Source organism: Epinephelus lanceolatus, chromosome 14 (genome assembly GCF_041903045.1).
Source record: "Epinephelus lanceolatus isolate andai-2023 chromosome 14, ASM4190304v1, whole genome shotgun sequence".
NCBI classification, from domain to species: domain Eukaryota; kingdom Metazoa; phylum Chordata; class Actinopteri; order Perciformes; family Serranidae; genus Epinephelus; species Epinephelus lanceolatus.
The window spans coordinates 29,026,822-29,048,611 of NC_135747.1; the positions used below are offsets into that span (position 1 = coordinate 29,026,822).

The following is a 21,790-nucleotide window of genomic DNA, read 5'->3' on the forward strand; positions in this document are numbered from 1 at the left end:
AAGCTCCTGCAGCCTGCTGTGTCTCTTTGTGGCAGAGCATGCTGTCTGACAGCACAGAGCTGAGAGCGTGGCCCAGCTCTGCTTACTTCCACTCCTCTGGCTCCACTTGGCTCCTGTACGGCTTCTATCAGCCAGGCTATCACTCTTTTTTTGGAAACTCCACTTTCAGGGATGTCACCAATCAATTGTATAATGATATCCTGTGGGAGCCTGGAGAGTCCACTCCAAAAGCTAATTTTAGAGCTGGAGCAATTAGTCGATTTAAAGATCAGCTGATTAACAGGAAATGATCCGCAAGTAATTTCATTTATTTTTCCAAGTACAGATATCAAACATTTACAGCTTCTCAGGTGTCAGGAATTTGTGCTTTTCCTTTTCAATGTGACAGACAACTGAATAACTTTGAGTCTAAAAAAAAAAAAAAAGCAATCTGAAAATGTTGCCTTGGGCTCTGGGAAATTATAATGGGCATTTTAAAATTAATTTTGTCATTTTATAAGCAAAACTATTAATAAATTCATCAAGACAACAGCTGGCACAGAGATAACAAAAAATGTACTTGAAGCCCTTACTATTTTCTCTAATAGTTCCCCAAAAAGCTATATCTCTCATTTCAACTATCATGTACTGACAGAAGTGAACAGTCTTGGCATTGATTTCAGCTGATACGTTTTTAAACGAGAATGTATTGTATGACCAAGTAACAGTGAATTACTTTGTGGTTATCTTAGAGCACTGTGTTAAGCAGCTGCAGTAGGAAACTGGGGGAAATCTGCCCTTAAACTAAAATCTGAAACCACATCTGCACAGCCACGAGGATTCACATGATGAAAATTATGTCATTTCCTCAGAACAGTGAGAGTCTGCATGGACTGTCTGTGTGCAGTAGAGTTGCAACGATTAGTCTATTAATCAATTAGTGGATCGACGGAAAATTCATAATCAGATAATCGTTTTTGTTATATATTTATTTTTAGCAAAAAAGGGAAACATGCTTCTTAAATGTGGGAACTTGAGTTCTTTCTCATACATGGATATAAATTGAAAAGCTTTAAATTTACAGGCTGTTGGTTGGATAAAACATGTCATTTAACACATCACCTTGAGCACTGGGAAATAACAGAGTCCATTTTTCACAATTTTCTGAATCTTATTGACAAACGATTAATCAATTAAAGTCCAGATTAAGCAAAATCAGTGATTTCTGATAAAATTTCAACAAATACTTGTTGGAAAAATGTGACAAGACTGTGAACTGTCTAGTACTGAATTGTGGTGTTGGATCATGAATCTGTTTTACACCATTTTTGTGTCCACGATTTTTTGGCAGCCCTGAAATCACTGCCCCATTCTTAACATAACCTCTCCCCCACGTTATAAGAAGAGTCTGTCGTTGTGGAGCAGCGTTCTTCAGCCTTATGTGTTTGTGCTGTGCTACTGGTTAGCTGCTATGAAAGTCTGTCACTTCAAGGGCTGCCCCCTAATAGTAGGCCAAACATTACTCAACAAGAGAGGTCATTAGTCAGCAAGATTTCATTGGTTGCTTAGTTGCAGAATAACAAAACAAAAAAATATAAATAAAACAAATGTGAAACTCTATTAGGAGCTGCGCCTTGTCAAAATAAATCAAAACCTATATGACTGGACCATGTGGGAATTTAATTTGAAAGGACAGACACAGGAAGAGGTCACACTCAGCAGTCAGTCAGGAGTCACGTTAATTTCTAGGGCTGGTACCTGGGGTTATTCCACAGGCTAGTTAATAACATGTCGGGCAGGAAATTCAAAGTGTGGGATCATTTTGAGAAGGTGAAGAACGAACCCAAGGTGATATGTAAACTCATCTTCATTGGTCGACTACAAACATGACGTATCATCTGAAACATGGAAGTAGCTACATGCCCATTAGCCCACAGCGTCATTAACAGGCGGCTCGCTCAGTGTGTGACGTGCACTTGTAGATAAAATATAGGCCTATATTAATGAAGGTTCATTAGTACGGTTTTGTATTTCTCTGTAATGTAGCACAGTGTTAACAATGTTACTGATACTGTTCTTTCTCACACCTTCAACTCAAACCATTGTGTTGCCCCGCCCAAAATAAATAATTTGATTAATATTGTAAACATGCGGGCGACTAGTCGACTAAACCCCAGCGTTTTAGAGCAGAGAATACTTCTTATTTTTTCATGATTTTGAAACCTAACTTTATATACTTGGCCTTTTTTTAAATCATTCCAACCTGGCTGGGTGGTTTATTACATTTTTTTGTGGTGTGACAAACTCAAAGCACATTTATTTTTGCTTTACCCAAACTCTAACCAAGAAAATAATGGACAGATTAACCCAGAATTTATGAATCCCTGTGAAATATTTCTGGCCTTTAACTTGTTAACTCCTTGTTTTTGTTGAGTGACAAAGCCATCATCTTGAGCACAGCTGCCACAATGCCTGTAGGTATGCAAGACCACATACACACAAACTACAAACTGATCGTTGTACACACAGCAAGCTTATGCCACAGATTAATCAACAAAGAGCACAAAACAACCACCATCTCTCCTCCCTGACGCTGAGGAGAAACTGTGTGCCGTCTGGGAATTCTTTCCAGAAAAACAGAAGCAACATGCATGAATGAATGAATGAATGAATAGCAGTGTGCAATACAGGAAGTGAGCAGAAGCACGAGGTGGGAAACAACGGGGATTGTTAACTCACGAACGGCCAAAGACGCCTGTTCCTGTTTGGACAGAGTAAAGGCTGTCTGGGATAAAGGAAGGTGGGTGTTTGTGACTAAGCAGGGTACAAAATATAAAAAATAAAAAACTTATCCCACAGTCTCAGTGCCTTGTCAGCACTCTCATCCTTTCTCTCCATCATACAGCCCACCTCAGGCTCTTCTCATCCTCTCTCTTTTAAGATTTGGCCTCTCTACTCTTCTCTTCCTTCCAGGCCACTTAGGAGTTGTCTGGCAGATTGCCCTACCCCACAGTGCACACAAACCAAATGGGTACACACACACACACACACACACACACACACACACACACACACACATACACACACACACAACCAGACACTGCAAATGAGGGAACACAACGTACAAGCCATACTCTCTCCTGTTCTAACTAATAAACCATGTATCTTGCCTAACACCTTCGTTATCTGGCGGCTCCATTAGCCCCTTTAACTGCAATCACTGCTGCTATTTTTGGCCCATTGTGTTCGCAATGATGTGATGACTTAAGAAAACCATGCCTTCAAACACAAAGGAAGTGGAACGTATGGAGGAAGTCACATTTTCAAAAAGGAAGTGTTTGTGCTTGGTAACTTTTACTGTAATTCTCAGCAAATCTGCTGTGACAATAAACATCTGAGAGTCGTCTCAGATCACAGCTGGATATCACAGAGACAGCTTTAATACACTTATAACTTAGTGAAATCGAAATACTAACAAGGTTATCATGTAGAAACACCTTCAACACGTCATTCTGAACTTAAACTTAAACTTCTAATTGAATTTTATACCTTTAATAACAATAAAGATGTGATACAGTTCACTTTCCTACATTATGGATATGTCCTGTAAGCTCATGCTACTGATAAACCAATGGATGCTGGTCACCACAATGACATTCAATTCATTAGTCAAGACATATCACATGCACCACTGAGAGATAAGAAAAGGCCTGATGGATGGATGAGTTTAAGTAAAGCATGAGATTTACCATGTGATTGTACTTGGCTATTTACACGGTATTATTTACGCCCATCAATAACTCACTGTTTTTGATTGTTATCTTGGTCAGAGTCAGTGAAAAGATTATTTTTGACCTCAGTTAGTCAGTCCTTGGTAAAACAACAAATACAAAACATATTTTTAATTTATTTTTTTAGTTGGTACTGCATTCTGGCATTTTTAAATGAACTTAACTTTTAACTTACCATAGCAACTGTAAAAGTTTAGCATTAGCATTTAGTTTGCAATGGAAAAACTGCCTAAATGCTGTGAGCTGACTCGTAGATTAAACATGGCTACCGTTGCTAGTCAGCATCAGAAACAATTGGTTAACTTACTATTAAAATTATGCATCACATCCACCTAGAAAAAAATAGATATACTATTAAGGGGTCCACGAGGAAATTGTATACCACCTGGCAGCCATTAATTTCTTTTGTAAAAGGTATGTCAGCTACCAACATATCTATGTAATCCAAGTGTCATTTTTTATAATTATTTTATTTTATTTATTTATTTTTCTTTTTTCCTTTATGTATTGCTATCTGCATTTCTTCATTTCACTTTCCTCTATCTGGCATTTATGTTGCTGGTTATGTAAATGTGAAACTGTAAATGTACATGTTTATTTAAATTTATCTATTTATTCATTTACTTATTTGTATGAATGTATGCTGCATGTAAATTTACTAATGGTCCAGTAGTCAGGGGTGAGTATATACAGAGATTTGATTTAACTGTTCTGTGTTCAAGTTGCCCACTTCTATATGACAATAAAAAAGACCTTGATCAAAAAAAGAAACTTTCTAATATTTTCTTTTATTGATGTGCACACTTAAATTACATATCAGCACATGTTCCAATGATTTTTTTTAACAGTAAGATCAATTGTTTGCTATATGATTGTGTATCCTATGAAAATGCTGTTGTAATAATCAGGCATTTTCCTCAAGAATATTGTTTTCAATAAATGTTTTTAACTTGAATTTACTGAGTTTTCATCATGTTAGGATACTGTGCAAAGTGCCACACGTTTCGGTGGAATTAAAATACAATTTGGTTATTGAAAAACATGACTGACAATTTCAAATGGGCTCTTTAATGCAATATTTTGTATGGTGTTTAACCTTATACATTGAATTGTGCTCAATTTTGACTGTTTCCTGCGTGTTCTCTTACTGTAAGACTGGTCAACTAGTCTGAGTTTAGGCTTCTGTTCAAACATCAAGGAACACGTCATTAGGATCATCCCTAGAAGACACCTTACCACTGTAAGAACTGCAAATCAAAGTGAAGTCAGGGACATTCGCTCCTCTGTGGCATTTCAAAGCTCTACTTACTGATATTTCAATAACACCTGTGACTGTTTTAATTAGAGTCCGTGTGTGTGTGTGATGACTGCTTTGTGAGACTGACTCATGTTCCTGTGAAATTGTAGATATCGCTTGTGAAATTCTTGATTTTAATGAGAGTTCCTGAAAAAAAAACCTGAGTAACTAATTACGCCTGAAGGGGAAAGAAAATTGTTTTTAAAAGCAATTTGTGGCGGCATAATGTGGTGATGGTAGCGCCACTGTCTTCACAAAAGGTTGCCAACAAATGAGGTGGTTAATGCATGTTTGCTATGTCAACAGTGTGCTTTATGTTCAGGAGGTTCTTGTTCTTGTAGATTGTGTAGTCGTTAGCAAGTTTGTTTATCTTATTTGAGCCGATCACAATAGGAATTATCGCACTACGTCAAAATTTTGTCCCACCTTTTATCTCCTTCATTGCTATTCATATCTATCCTGCATTAACAACAATATAGTTAAGGTCTATCTGAGATATAACCAGGGAGATACCAGAGAGCGGCCTCTCCCCGGGGGATGAGGCGGACTCTGACAGAGAAGTACACATTCTGGAGAGTCATTCAACATGGAGTGTTTGGACAGCTGACTGGCACAGCTCTCATTCACAGCAGTCAAGTGACCAGGAACAAGACAGGCTGTCGGAAGCAAAGGGTCAGACAAAAAAATAAATAAATAAATAAATAAAAACGTCGCCCAAGATTACCTCTCAACCACAACAGCCCCCCGAAACAACCGTCTTATAGACTACAATGACTAAATCATACAACGCAGTCAAGAGCCTGAATGCAGATATGTTTTCTGTATACAACTACTGGAACAGGTCTTTCAAATTTTTCATTTTTCAGAATGACTCAATGCCTGAGGCCAAGCACACTCAAAACACCCACGCCAGGCAGCATCAAGAGAAGAAGCCATCTATAACCACAGGGAGAAATGATATGGCACATAAAAGAGCCTCATGTGTTAAGGAATAAAAAAAAAAGAAAGCCAGAAAAGGTTTATTCAAACATCTCATGTTAAGACAAGGAACAACACGAGCACAGAGAGTCAAGGAGCCAGTGTAATACAACGTACAGTATGTGAATAAAGCTTGTGATGTTGTTAATCCAGGTAAAGTCTGCACGCTAATCAGAGTTTTATTTACCCTGGAATTAATATAATGAAATATGAGCTGAAGATAGTTTGATAAATTCAGCTTCAGGCATCCGAGATCGTTTTCTGCAAACATGTAAGTGAGTAAACTGCACATTATTTGGGACCTTTAAAAGAAGTCTTGTCTCGCTAGGATACTTAGTGTTACATTTGAGCTCTCTCACAAAAAGAAAACAGCCTGGCGTTGTGCACAAATAATGCAACTTTTCAGCAACGAATGAGAGCTATTTGTGTCAGTGGCCTTCACAAAAACAAATGCTGCCCAGAGTTGATGGTATAAATCAATACTCTAGCTTTCACTAAAATGCCAAAAAGAGATCTTCATTACCGCTCGCACCCTGTTTACCCCCAGAAGATGCACACTTGACACATCTTGTAGTCTAAACTGAAGTAAACCTTTGATTAAACAAATTGCTTAGGGCGCTACAGCTTAGGAAAAGAAAACATAAATAAAGGAAGAAAGCATCTTTGACAACACACAGAATGCATTTTAGGAAAGAGATGTTGCCAAGAAACAACAACACAATAGTATTAACCATGCTCTCCAATTCATCAACACGTAGGTGACATAAAGACACTTGTTGCACTTATAGACAAGACAAAGTAGAGAGACGCTACATTACACTAAAAATGACGGATATGTCGACCATACATCCATGGTATTCAAAAAATAGCAAACAATGTTAATTTTCTTTTAGTTTGGGGATGCTGTGTATATGTGGGCTGGGTATTGTTTAAAAATTTGATACCAGTACCAATATCAGGACCCTTAAAGTACTTCATTCGATACCCATAATGTGAACGAAGGTGCGTGTAGTATAGTCACACCTTTGAACGTTTTACACCGCACTCCACTTCAACACACCAAAGGTTTTATAAGGTGTAGCTGTTGCTGCGCGAGTGTGAGCTCAGCACCAGGGGAGAACTGGACTAACTGTTAGCATCACACGGTTAACGCTACCTGATGGTTATTAATGAGCTTAATGAGAGTCAAGCTGTTTTGGCTTTTGTGTGAGTTTGTTGGGAATGTTACACGGCTCGATGCTGGATGTTAGTAGCTGCTGCTGTGTTAGCCCGTGCTCACCGGGCAGACATTAAACTGACCATTCACCAAGGAGAATGGCTCCAGCGATGGCAGCAACAGAAAGTTTGCTAATCCGGTGGGGAGTCGGGACGTTTCGGGATCAGATTGCCGGGGCAAAATGGATCGAATGCAGGTATCTTTTGACTAAAGACATTTTGGTACTACATAGTACTGAGTTATTTCGGTTGATACCATATATGAGTGGGTCACAGGTTTATTCTAAATGAACCACAGGTGACTTACAAATGTGTCAAGTTGAGTGTAGAGTAAGTGGCTAACAGACAGCTGCTTAACAGAGACAGCTCAAAGACATGGCCGAACACAAGTATGACCCTGAGTAAATTTAACTGTGTGGACTTAGAACTAATGACTAAGGAGAAGTCTGGACCTTGTGGCTGGACCAGTTGGGAAGAACTGCCTTAAATGTACCGAGTACTGATACCAAGCCCTATCTAAATGCCTGCTGTAGCTTGCCCTTTACGAATTGCTAGTTCCTGACCTCCCAAGGAAACTTCTGTTGTGGTGTATCACTTGAAGTCTTCTTGTTTCTTAATGCTGCGTGTGTGTGACCATATAAGACAATGTTATTTAAGTGACAACACATGGGCAGCATACAAGCGAGCAAATCAAGATAAGATAAAATAAGATATACTTTACTGCCTGCTGGGGAAAATTCTGTTTGGGCAATAGTGCCACACCAAGCTGCAATCAATATTTAAACTTGACAGTACAGTGGAACACCATCTACATAACACAGGAGATATATTAAGTATTGCACATGCCTTGAGAGAGGATATTAACACACGGGCAAAAAGAAAAAAAAAAAGAAATGAGAAGTCGTAAAACCATAAAACCACAGTCAAATCTATAAAAAAGTGTGTTAGTGCCTTCCTGCTTACCAAACGCATGAGCGAGACTTAACCTGCTTTCTTGTTGGGTAGTGTTATACTATTTCTTTAGGGATGTCTCGCATACCTTTTGATATATCACAGGACAAGCACGGTTGTATTTAATAACATCAATGATAGCTGCATTCCACTCAGGGGAGGCCCTGGTATTATCCACGCTGGCTGGGACGCTTAATGGAACTGTGCAATTTCACCTGTGCTTTTTCAACTATGACAAGTCAAAAAAGTCTATCACATTTTGAGTTTTCGCTGCCTTTTTCACTGGAGACATTTTGGCATATCACAGTAGGAGAAGCACTGGAACCAGTAACAAAACTGATGGTTGATGAATTCCATTTTTGATTCAGTTTCAGGGTCCTGGCGTTGAGCATGCTGGCTCACTGTCATGGTTTACTGGGACAATTAAATACAACCGATCCATCGTTAATGGTATTAGTGGCACCTGTGACTGTCCCACCGTGATAAGTCATATAAAAGCCATAAAAGGACATAACAGTCATCCTTGAGAGTTCATGTTGTCGAGGTTATTGGGACAACAACATCTTCTTAATCTGAGGCTACTATAATTTAAGGTCATTTTACTCCTTTATGATCACTGGATGAAAAGTATTTAACTGCATCAATACTTGATATCGTCAACTGTAACAGAGACCTGCTTGAAATCCTCGTTCTGACTACAGATATTGGACTGAATCAACAGGTGAGGGAGTCAGAACAGAGGGCATCGTCTCTTGACCTTTGCTTAGCACACACGCACTTTAATCAAGCCTGCTCTAGTAGTTGGATTCACTGGACTCCATTTAAAGGAAACTATTTCATCAAGCTGATAAGCTGCGCAGTAATCACAACATGAAGCCTTGGCTTGGAATTTATCTAAAGGCTGCAATTATTTACACTCTGCTGATAACAAGTGACTAAGGCCCATAACCCTCCCACATGGCTTGGGTTAACCCAGGCAAGTAAACACTCTGCCCTTTTGCACTACACTTGTGTAAGCCTGAGAACCCATACATCTGACAAGCAAAATCCTGGTTAATATTCAGATTAATGCTTCTGCAGGATGTGAAATGGCATTGCATGGTGTGATTATCCAGAAGTGTTGCAAACTGCCTAACTGACTGAGGCTGGATGGAAACATAGCAGTGTGAAGATGAGCAATGAGCTGTGACTGACTACATCATCTGCCATGCTGTCAAAGTGTGATTGTGAAACGCATGAATCAGGGTGGATTCTTCAAATAACAAAAAAGGGAATGCACAGAAACGAGTTTGAGCACCCCTTGTGTAATGTACATTGCACCACGACAATGCAAGGAATCTAAGGTTGCCTGTTTGTGCACATATACTGGGGCTGAAACCGGATGGTAACACCTGCTGTCCCACAACATGCTGCTGGACCCACGTCAGCTAGTTTGTTAACGAGGCCTCGCAACTGTCCCTTCCCCCTAAAAAAGCCAATTACACCTCATATTCGTGTGGTGATGGCGGTGCTCAGCCTACCTTTGCCATTCTGCCAAGCTGTGTACCAGGACAGGCTGAGGAAAGACGTGAAGAAAATGATCGCAGTGGCCACAGTTCCATTTCTGAGCCTCATCTCATTTCAGCGATGCCTCTCCTCGGCTGAGTGTCGGGGACCCCGGAGCTGCCGTTGGCTCCCTCCCTCCGTCTCTGTCCGCCTTCAGGGTGTTGAGACGGGCGTAGGCGCCGGCATGTGGGGGCGTCAAACGGTTAAAAAACGGTGTAGCCAAACCGGGCTGCGAGCACCGACTTCTGCGCTGCGCTGGGAGGTGGGTGCTCGGATGTAACCCTCAGTCTTGGTGCGTCTTCTCGTGTCGTTGTTCGGAGGGCTGCTGGCTCCTCCTGTACCGTCCTACAGCGGTCGGTCACGAGTCAACTGATAGCCCCCGACAAGTCCGCTTACATGGTGGGTTAAGGTACAACTAGCTAGCTGCTGTTACAGTCCATTTTATGTGTCTTTACAGTCCAGTCGTTAGCTACAAGTTACAAGTAGAAGGCATTTCGTGTGTGTGACGCTAGGTCCTCTGGGATAGGCTGTTCGCTCTCTGACGGTGGCCGAAAGGCAACGCCTCAAATCACGTTGATTCCGCTTCAACTGGCAACAGCTGAGTTTAACAAAAAGAAAGCAGCGGGTTGCTGACTAGCTGAGCGTCGCGTCAATGCAGCAACTAAAGCCCGTTTTCAACATTACACACATAACACTGCTGGCGTCTCCTGTCTATTAAAGTGAGGGCGGTTTGTCGTTTATATATTTAGGGAACTTCTGCCGTTAATGGAACAAGCTGCGTACTCGCGCGATAATTGGCAACTGGTGTGACAGTTTAAAAGATCATGACGGAGAGGAAGCAGAGTGATTTAAGACCTCTAACAAACCGCTTCATGACTGATTTATGATCGATTTAGAAAGTTATTGTGTCGCTGGAGGCGGGCGGGCGGGCGGGGGGCAAATCTGCTTTGGGGGGCCCCCTGACTTTCACCTACAAAATGTCACTCAAACTAACTCCTTCAGGAAAATACCAAAAGTTAACATAAAGACAAAGATATACACATACAAAAACATGTATTCATACAAAAAGTTAACTTCAAAAAACACAAAAAGGCACAAAATAACTGCAACAAGGAGCAAAACAAACACAAGGAGGCACTAAGTAACTGCAAAAATAAGGAAAACAAACAAAAAGAGACAAATAACTGCAAAAAGAAGCAAAGCAAACATAACGAGGCAAAAATTAACTGCAGGGCAAAACAAATGCAAAGAGACAAATAACTGCAAGGAGGAGGAAAACAAACGAGACAAAATAACCACAAAAAGGCAAAAGAAACATAAATAGACACAAAATAACTGCAAACAGGAACAAAAAACCCACACAGAGACACAAAATTACGTCACAGACACAAACTTAATTCAGAGAAATGCTACCAAAGAGACATAAAACCACAAAAAGATGCAAAACAACTAAAAAAGAGGCAAAACCACCACAAAGTCTATGTGTCTCGCTCTTATGTTGTGGAGGTGGTGGGGTATTTTGCATATGAGGCCACAGTCCCATTGTCACATAATTCACCTGCGGTTCTCCCCACAAAAAAATGAAAATAATTTTCCAGTTTTATTTATCAAAAAAATCAAAAAAGTACAGCTATATGCAATGAGTGAAAGCCACTATACTACACATGCAAACACAATTTACTGACACATTATTCAGACTGCATCTTGGCTATCTGACAAATAATATCATAAAGACATGAATATTAGTTGAATGCACCAGTGAGTGCCATGTAGGTAATAACTGCAGCAGGGGAACTTAATAATAAGTTTCCCACCAAGTGATGGAAACTTCAACTAATGCAAAGCTAGTCAGTCAAGTATGCTCAGAATGTATGGGCTGTTCATGAGCTAATGCAAGGAATGTATGTTAGCTAGGGGCACTTTAGTGTGGGGAAAAAGTGGGACTGATTACGCAGGGCCCCAATGGGAGGAGGGCCTTCGAAAGGCCTGGAATAAAAAGTTTGGTTTTGTTTGCAATTTTTTTTCAGCCCGTCAAGGTGCAAAATGGTATAGTCCGCCCCTGCACGAGGATTTGCCTCTAATAAATGCAGCGAGAGCTGAGTGAGTGACTACTTATGCTGCTGTCATGTAGTTCCCTGTGAAAGGGAAATCAGGGTTCTTAAAAAAGAAAAAGGAAATAAAGAAAGGGAAATAAATCAAACTGACTTTGTTTTTTTTAAAAAAAAAAAAGAAAGGTGAGAGAAGGTGTGTGAGAGAGACATGGATCAAGAGAGGAAGGGTATAGGGGGCTCACAGAGATCACTTATGCATAGGGCCCAAAATGTGGGCCAGTTAGCTGCTGAAAGGAATTTAGCATATCATTGTGAGAAGATAACCATTCATAAAAGTAGTATTTTCATAACACCCTACAAATCTATCACAAATCAATAGTGATATATCTTGCTTTAATAAGGGGCATTTTGAGCTAGAATATTTTGTGCTATTATATATATATATATATATATATATATATATACAGTACAGGCCAAAAGTTTGGACACACCTTCTCATTCAATGCGTTTTCTTTATTTTCATGACTATTTACATTGTAGATTCTCACTGAAGGCATCAAAACTATGAATGAACACATGTGGAGTTATGTACTTAACAAAAAAAGGTGAAATAACTGAAAACATGTTTTATATTCTAGTTTCTTCAAAATAGCCACCCTTTGCTCTGATTACTGCTTTGCACACTCTTGGCATTCTCTCAATGAGCTTCAAGAGGTAGTCACCTGAAATGGTTTCCACTTCACAGGTGTGCCTTATCAGGGTTAATTAGTGGAATTTCTTGCTTTATCAATGGGGTTGGGACCATCAGTTGTGTTGTGCAGAAGTCAGGTTAATACACAGCCGACAGCCCTATTGGACAACTGTTAAAATTCATATTATGGCAAGAACCAATCAGCTAACTAAAGAAAAACGAGTGGCCATCATTACTTTAAGAAATGAAGGTCAGTCAGTCCGGAAAATTGCAAAAACTTTAAATGTGTCCCCAAGTGGAGTCGCAAAAACCATCAAGCGCTACAACGAAACTGGCACACATGAGGACCGACCCAGGAAAGGAAGACCAAGAGTCACCTCTGCTTCTGAGGATAAGTTCATCCGAGTCACCAGCCTCAGAAATGGCAAGTTAACAGCAGCTCAGATCAGAGACCAGATGAATGCCACACAGAGTTCTAGCAGCAGACCCATCTCTAGAACAACTGTTAAGAGGAGACTGCGCCAGTCAGGCCTTCATGGTCAAATAGCTGCTAGGAAACCACTGCTAAGGAGAGGCAACAAGCAGAAGGGATTTGTTTGGGCCAAGAAACACAAGGAATGGACATTAGACCAGTGGAAATCTGTGCTTTGGTCTGATGAGTCCAAATTTGAGATCTTTGGTTCCAACCGCCGTGTCTTTGTGAGACGCAGAAAAGGTGAACGGATGGATTCCACATGCCTGGTTCCCACTGTGAAGCATGGAGGAGGAGGTGTGATGGTGTGGGGGTGTTTTGCTGGTGACACTGTTGGGGATTTATTCAAAATTGAAGGCACACTGAACCAGCATGGCTACCACAGCATCCTGCAGCGACATGCCATCCCATCCGGTTTGCGTTTAGTTGGACGATCATTTATTTTTCAACAGGACAATGACCCCAAACACACCTCCAGGCTGTGTAAGGGCTATTTGACCAAGAAGGAGAGTGATGGAGTGCTGTGGCAGATGACCTGGCCTCCACAGTCACCGGACCTGAACCCAATCCAGATGGTTTGGGGTGAGCTGGACCGCAGAGTGAAGGCAAAGGGGCCAACAAGTGCTAAACACCTCTGGGAACTCCTTCAAGACTGTTGGAAAACCATTTCAGGTGACTACCTCTTGAAGCTCATGGAGAGAATGCCAAGAGTGTGCAAAGCAGTAATCAGAGCAAAGGGTGGCTATTTTGAAGAAACTAGAATATAAAACATGTTTTCAGTTATTTCACCTTTTTTTGTTAAGTACATAACTCCACATGTGTTCATTCATAGTTTTGATGCCTTCAGTGAGAATCTACAATGTAAATAGTCATGAAAATAAAGAAAACGCATTGAATGAGAAGGTGTGTCCAAACTTTTGGCCTGTACTGTATATATATATACACATATATATATATATATATATATATATATATATATATATATTGGGGATGTGCATCTGAAATTAAAGTTAACCTGAGTGATGACTCTTAATTCTAATTTTTATCCCACCAAGGTATGTCTACAAAGATATTTAAATAGCCATTAATGCAGACTGCACATTTTGTCAGCTGGTTCCATCAGATTTATGCTGGTAATTATAGTCTTGTCCCTACTCCTGCATTTTTTGGCAAGATTTCTGCACATTTATTTCCCAATAAATTGATTTTGATCTTTCCCTCTTATGAAAATGAATTGTCTGTCTTTTTTATGTAATCTTCTAACAAAGCAAATCAACACTCCTATCATTAGATTCTTTTACTTGCATCTCATCAATAAATGTATTTTTTCTAACAATTTATGAGTTTATTTATCCTGGAATTATCTGTTTGTATCTGTTTATGTGTGTTTTCACGGTGTTGACAAAATGTTTTTTTTTTTAAATAAACCCTTCACTCTACAAGTAGACTGTGCGCCATCTAGGGGCCAGGCCCTCAACTGCATTTATGTAGATGTTATTTGCATTATCTTCTCCATCAGACATATTTCAAAACCAGCTGCACTTCCTAACAGATATTAACACTACAGGCTTGACATTTGATGACCTTCTTCACGTTTGAAGATAAGGTTTCACATGTTTAAATGTCAGCTATAGTGAGTATTTCTGTTGAAAGATGACTGCAATGAAAATAAGTTCCTATAAGTTCTTATCATACTACTGTAACATTCAGTGAGTTGAAACTAAAACTTCACTCAATTTGTCACCAGTGGTGCTTTTGGAGTCTGGGTTGTGCCACGCACGAAAGTGGAACTACGCTGTGACAAATTCTGTTATGAGTCAGACAACATGATATAGGCTATGATGATTCATTTGTGTGCATACACTTAATCTTCAGGGTTTCAGCTATCCGGGTTCATTTCTTTTTAAATAACCACTTAAACTGGGCTCTTTACCTTTATTTGCTTTTGTCTCAAAATAAAAAACCAGAGCTCAGACATGTTGACGGTACAATTCTCTTTAAAGGTTCACATGCTGACTGAACACAACAAATTAACATTTTATTTAAAAAGTATGCACCATATTGTGTGTGCTAACATTCATTTATTTTCCACACAACACACGTGTTTCAATGCAAACCCATAAAATAGTAACCAGTGTTTATAAAGTATGTCTTAAATGAAATTTGACATGACTGCGACCATTCCATGTAACTAGATTATTGACTTAAAATACATTCACTCACCGAACACAGGACACTCATGAACTGATTCTGTGTTGCAGGTCAAAAGAGAAAAAGTGAACAATAATCTCTTTCACAAATTAAAATGGCGACAGTGTTTGAAAAAGATATTGAAAATGTTCTTTGCACGTTGCTGCTTTGGGAGTTCTCGCCCCTTATTAGAGCGATGTCTGCAGCTGAACAGATCTGAGCAGGCCGACATGATGCAGAGGGAGGGGTGTGATCAGAAAGGAGTAGCTTTAAAGTAGTCCTCCAGTGGAATGAGCGCTACGCCTCCGACCCAGTCCTGCAGCCAGACCTGGATCAACTCCAGCTTCATGAAGAACCACTTGTGTCCCACTGGCCACTTTGTCATCACAGGATGTCTACAAAGACAGGAGAAACACATAAAGATACTTAAAAATATGTTGTTGTTTTCCCTTATTTTAAGAGTGAAGGAAGCCAACATGTATTCAAACATATCTTCCATTAGCTGAGTTACCTTGTGAACATTGCCTCCTTGGCAAACGCGAGCTCCTCTGGGGCCACCTCCACCATCTTGCCTGTTAGAGTGAGTCGAGCACATCTTGGATCTTCTGGATCATACACCATTTGCCTTGAAACACAGACGACCATGTTACCATTGTAACACACATGTATAACAGGGGTTCTTTTCTGAGCCTCTCAGTAACTTGAAGTCATTTAATTCAGTTAAGGTTGGATCACCAACCAGGGAAAGCTGGCATTGCAACAAAGGGTCCCGAAAAGCTCCAGGCTTCCTGTGTGTAAACTGATTGGTACTTATTACATTCAGCACAATATCAACTGGCATGATAAAGGAGGATTTGAGAGGCGGGCCTTCTGTGGTGGTCATGACAACAAGTTTCCAGCTGGTAAACAATGGAGGAGAAACTGGTGGTAGTGGTTGCTGGATAACCAAAGCTATACAGCCCAACGATAGAGAGCAGGTTGTCAAACTGCCCCTGAGTCATCCTAAAATATGCCTGGAAACGTCCATCATGGAGGAGAAGCTCCTGGATCAACTGGTGGTACTCCCCATGACCCACCCACTTTTTCTAGGGTCTCATGTACCCACACAGATCTCAATTTCCCTGTGCCCACAAAACTATTTACTGACAGCCTCTCACCCTCAACCAGAGCTACAGCAAGCACCCTCTTCCTCAACATTTTAGGAACTAGATAAATGACAGATTGATTACACAGAAAGGTTAGGTTAAGGAGATGATGGGGTTGTTACCTGGCAACTGTGCATATTGCCTACATTGCAGGAAGAACCTGGGGTTTAATGGGGGTGAATTTTTTTTTGCCTTGGGACCTTTTAGCAAATCAATCCGTGAATTCAGGTGAGCAAATTACAAGTTGATGCGTACCTACAGAATTCTCCCTCAGCCTCTGAGAACGTGAGAGAAGCGTAGGGGTTATTCTTCAGGTCTGACACAGTGTTGTCCATCGGAGTCACATAAAAATAGATGACTCCGGTGCTGTTGTCCAGCGGTCCATCACTGACGGAGAAGATGTTCCCAAAGGGGAGACCTTTGATCTGTTGATATTAACAAACAGTAATAAATAAAATGCACAAAATCCAAATCAGAAACATTTTAGATACACAATGGGGTTCACGCTAAAGTGACATGGAGTCATGTGACAAAGAAAAAAAGTTCCTGCATGAAACTGCTCCCAACAAGGTCTGTGGATTATCTTGAGTAACTGGGTCATGATTTCCAGAAAGAGACACTGCTGTTGAATTTTCCAAATGTATTTTTGGCGCTTTGAGCACCAAGAGCAGAGTGCCATCTAGTTCCATTATACCAGAAAGAAGGCACACATCTCTACGGCTGATATCTCCAACACTTAGCAACTCACACCAAAGCAATCTAGACTGATAAACAGCACTACAGGTAAGAGGAAAAAATGCTTTTTTTTTATTTTTGGGTGAACTGTCCCAACTGTCTGAGCAAAGGATCTCAGTAAGAAGATACTACAAAGTTTAAGTATTCTGCTGCAAGTAAACGTCCTGCATTCACAATTTTATGCGAGTAAAAGTATTACCAAAATTATGCAGAAAGGTCCCTTCAGAGTGTTAAATAATGGAGCCCCCATGGTCCTGAAAGATGATTGGTTTTGTTTTTTCTTTCATCAATGCACAAAATGCTAATTTGTGCACACAAACTGTAAGGACTTCAGGGGCTTATTGTTAGTTTTGTTATGGGACAAGTTACAACTTTGTCATTCTCATTAGTGCACAGTGACCTTGCTTACATCCCAGCATAGCTTTGCAGCACTGCAACCCAATCAGCCACTTAACTGAAAACACCTGTGAGGGTTTGCAGGAGCTTCAAATCTAGAGAATGCATTTTATACTTTGTTTTTAAAATCAAAGTAATTAGCAGTGGTGTCAGGTAGCTACAATAGGCCCCAGTTGTTTTTTGTGTTGTTTTCTGGTTTGCTTGTTTGTGCTTTGTTGTATTTTACGTAGCCTTGTGTAACATCTTGGCCAAGGTACTACAAATAAAGAATAGTCTTTTGACTAATTTTGGGATTTTTATACCATATGTATTTATTAATTTGCACTGTCCCTTCTCAAATAAACTAAAATAAATAAAAGTTACAAGTTATGTACATAAACTAGCTGCCATATAATCTCATCCTCTCATCACACAATCGCATAGAAACTTGACATTGGATAACATCAACTTACACATTATCCAGAAATCATCATTACATTTACATATATGTACATATGGCAAAAATCCCTAAGAAAATAAGGAAATATTCATATAACTGAATTGTTTTTTATAGCATGTTAATTTATACTTTATGTAGAACAAGCCACACCATGGCAATGGGTTTGCCTTTTCAATGACATATGTAGTAAACGGCACCATTTTTAATTTAATGCGAGTCCTTCTTTGAACACAGGCATATTTCTGTGGTGGCAATCTGAATTACTCGCAAGAGCCCTTTTTTCTGCCCAACATATTGTTGGAGGGGCCCACTCTCTCTGTTGGCCCCTCCAACCACTGGGCCCTGTGCAATCACCCTGCATGCACTGTCTATATTCACACCCCTGGTAACCAGTGACTATAAATGCCTATTGAAATGTAGTGAAGTAGGCCCAGCTTTTAAGTAAAAAGGTGCATTAAGTGGAAATACTCAAGTAAACTGTAAGTAGGGCTGCAACTAACATTTATTTCTATTGTTTATTCATCTGTTGATTATGGCCTCTAAAAGTCCAAGATGACGCCAAAAGTCTTATTTTGTCCACAATCTAAAAATATTCTCTTTACAATTATAGAGGAGTAAAGAAACCAGAATATATTCACCAGTAAGAAACTGGAATCAGACAATTTTGACTATTTTCTTTAAAGAAAATATTCAAACCAATTAAACAATTGCAAATTAGCTGGCAATTCATTTAATAGCTGACAACTAATCGATTAATAGTTGTAGCTCTAGCTGCAAGTACCTCAAAATTGTAACAGTAAGTACAGTATTTGAGTAAATGTACTCACAGGAGCATCTCAAAAAAATAGAATATCATGAAAAAGTTCAACTACATACTCTGGACTCACACAGTCCTGAGAAGGGCTTTAATCAGCTAATTAACTCAAAACTAAACTTTCCTAATCTCTCAGTCTGGCTCAGTTCACACAACCACATCATGGGGATGACTGCTGACTTGGACAACAACAGCTGTGCAGAAGACACTCACTGACACCCTCTGCAAGGAGGGTAACCCACAGAAGGTCATTGCTGAAAGGGCTCGCTGTTCGCAGTGGTCCAAAGTCCTCTTTTCAGATTAAAGTAAATTTTGAATTTAACGTAAAAATCAAAGCCCCATAGTCGTCTGCTGGTGTTGGTCCACTGTGTTTATAAAGTCCAAAGTCAACACGGCTGCCTATCGGGAGATTTTTGAGCACTTCCTGAGGTTTTTACCATTTTTTCTCCCTTAAAAGGTTTTTTGGGGAGTCTTTCCTTATCCACTGTGAGGGCCCAAGGACAGAGGGATGTCATGTGCTGTAACACCCTCTGAGGCAAACTGTGATTAGTGATATTGGGCTTTAAAAATAAAAGTGAATTGAATTCATGCTTCCGTCTGCTGACAAGCTTTAGGGAGATGCTGATTACCCTTTCCAGCAGGGCTTGGCACCTGCCCACAGTGCCATAACTACCCATAACTGGTTTGCTGGCCATGGTGTTACTGTGTTTAATTGGCCAGCCAACTCTCCTGACCTGAACCCCATCGAGAATCCATGGGGGCTCGTCAAGAGGAAGATGAGAGACACCAGACCCAACAATACAGACGAGCTGAAGCCGCTATCAGAGCTACCTGGGCTTCAATAACATCTCAGTAATGCCACAGATCGCCTCCATGTCACTCTGCATTTATGCAAAAGGAGCCTCAACCAAGTATTGCATGCTTAAATGAACATACTTTTCAGAAGGGTGACATCTCTGTAGTATAAATTATTTTTTTGGTTCCTCTTAGGTAATATTCTAAACTACTGGATTTTTGGATTTTCATGAGCTGTGAGCCACAATCTCCAAAATTAAAACAAAAAAAGTCTGGAAATATTTCAATTTATGTTTAGTAAATCGAGAATATGTGAACATTTCACTTTTAGAATAAAATTAAGGGGCAACAAACGAACTTTTCCATGATGCACCTGTAGTTGCTTTCCACCACTGGACCTCAGTATTTCTTACACCTTTGCTACAGCCCTGACTCTGAATTAAGAAGATTTTAAAGCTAGTTCTGGTTTAAATACAGAAATGCACTGGTTTTATTCACATTATAATTGAGGAGACCCTACATTTTAACTGAGGACGCCTCCCCCTGTGTATGTGTTACCTTGTCTTGAGTTGAAATGGTGGCCAGATGTCCCCAGTCACTGTAGTGAGCTATGTATCTAGCAGTCCTGGCGGTCTCCTGGTGCGGGGGAGGACTGCTGCTGCCGGACTTCTTCACCTTCTCCAGCCGGTATGAGAACAGACGGGAGGAGAGCTGCGCCACATTGTCGTCTTCGGGCTTGACCAGCTCCCCGGGGCTCTCCACGCTGTCTCCGAGGACGTTTGAGGACGGGTACGCCTGCTTCCACAGCCCCGCACTGTCCACCAGCAGCGCCGGGGCGACCTCCTCCGACAGGTCCGCGTCCTCCACCACATCGTTGGAGGAGACGACCCAGGACACGGAGCTCCTCAGGGTGTAGCTGTGACTCAAGCACAGGACGCTGGCAAACAGTGCCAGGGGAAAGTAACGGGCCCTCATATCATTGAGCTCTGACAATGGCCGCCCTGGTCCACTCGTTTGTTTACAACCTCACGTGTGTTTGCTTTCGTAACACGAGGAGATTTAGTAACAGAGAGCAGCTTGACAGCGACCCCTGCTGACAACCCAGGCAAATTAACTTTATAATCAGAAAGACAGATCCAAATCCAACTTTGAAGGTACTGGTACTTTGTAAAGTACATATGTAAGTATATGTGGACTGCTTACATATTTTACAGCGCCTCCATTTTGTCTTCAGACCTGCCTTAATTCTTGGTGGCATAGATTCAGCAAGGTGCTGGAAACATTGCTCTGAGATGTTGGTCCATATTGACATGATAGCATCACACAGTTGCTGCAGATTTGTCGGCTGCACATCCATGAAAGGTGCCAGAGGTGCTCTATTGGATTGAGATCTGGTGACTGTGGAGGCCATTGGAGTACAGTGAACTCATTGTCATGTTCAAGAAACCAGTTTGAGATGATTTGAGCTTTGTGACATGGTGCGTTATCCTGCTGGAAGTAGCCACCAGAAGATGGGTACACTGTGGTCATAAAGGGATGGACACGGTCAGCAACAATACTCAGGTAGGCTGTGGTGTTTAAACCATGCTCAGTTGGTACTAAGGGGCCCAAAGTGTGCCAAGAAAATATCCCCCACACCATTACACCACCACCACCAGCCTGAACCGTTGATACAAGGCAGGATGGATCCATGCTTTCATGAGGTTTACACCAAATTCTGACCCTACCATCTGAATGTGGCAGCAGAAATCCAGACTCATCAGACCAGGCAACGTTTTCCAACCTTCTGTTGTCCAGTTTTGGTGAGCCTGTGTGAACTGTAGCCTCAGTTTCCTGTTGTTAGCTGACAGGAGTGACACCTGGTGTGGTCTTCTGCTGCTGTAGCCCATCTGCTTCAAGGTTGGATGTGTTGTTGGTTCAGAGATGGTCTTCTGCAGACCTTGGTTGTAACCAGTGGTTATTTGAGTTACTGTTGCCTTTCTATCATCTTGAACCAGTCTGGCCATTCTCTTTTTTCGGACCATCCTCTGTAAACCCTAGAGATGGTTGTGTGTGAAAATCCCAGTAAATACTCAGAGCAGCCTGTCTGGCACCAACAACCATGTTCAAAGTCACTTAAATCACCTTTCTTCCTCATTCTGAAGCTCAGTTTGAACTTCAGCAGGTCGTCTTCACCATGTCTACATGCCTAAATGCATTGAGTTGCTGCCACATGATTGGCTGATTAGCTATTTGTGTTAACAAGCAGTTGAACAGGTGTACTTAATGAAGTGGCTGGTCATCACAACTTGTTAAAATGTTTAAGG

General features: G+C 40.7%; 2 protein-coding genes across 2 annotated transcripts in view; both read right to left on the reverse strand.

The window, feature by feature from the left end:
- Positions 1–10,260, reverse strand: part of mgat4a (alpha-1,3-mannosyl-glycoprotein 4-beta-N-acetylglucosaminyltransferase A) — a 48,365-nt gene extending 38,105 nt beyond the window's left edge. The window contains exon 1 of the mRNA XM_033617692.2: positions 9,732–10,260. Coding sequence (XP_033473583.1) covers positions 9,732–9,825 — 94 coding nt within the window. The 5' untranslated portion in view covers positions 9,826–10,260. The remainder of the gene's footprint in view (positions 1–9,731) is intronic.
- A 4,631-nt stretch (positions 10,261–14,891) lies between these two features.
- creg2 (cellular repressor of E1A-stimulated genes 2) lies at positions 14,892–20,580 on the reverse strand. The gene is made up of 4 exons (XM_033617759.2): positions 20,043–20,580; positions 16,561–16,730; positions 15,672–15,785; positions 14,892–15,555 (listed from the first exon to the last, which is right to left on the reverse strand). The coding sequence occupies exons 1-4, from the start codon at positions 20,457–20,459 to the stop codon at positions 15,414–15,416; spliced, it is 843 nt and encodes a 280-aa protein (XP_033473650.1). The 5' UTR covers positions 20,460–20,580; the 3' UTR covers positions 14,892–15,413.
- Between the last annotated feature and the right edge of the window lie 1,210 nt (positions 20,581–21,790).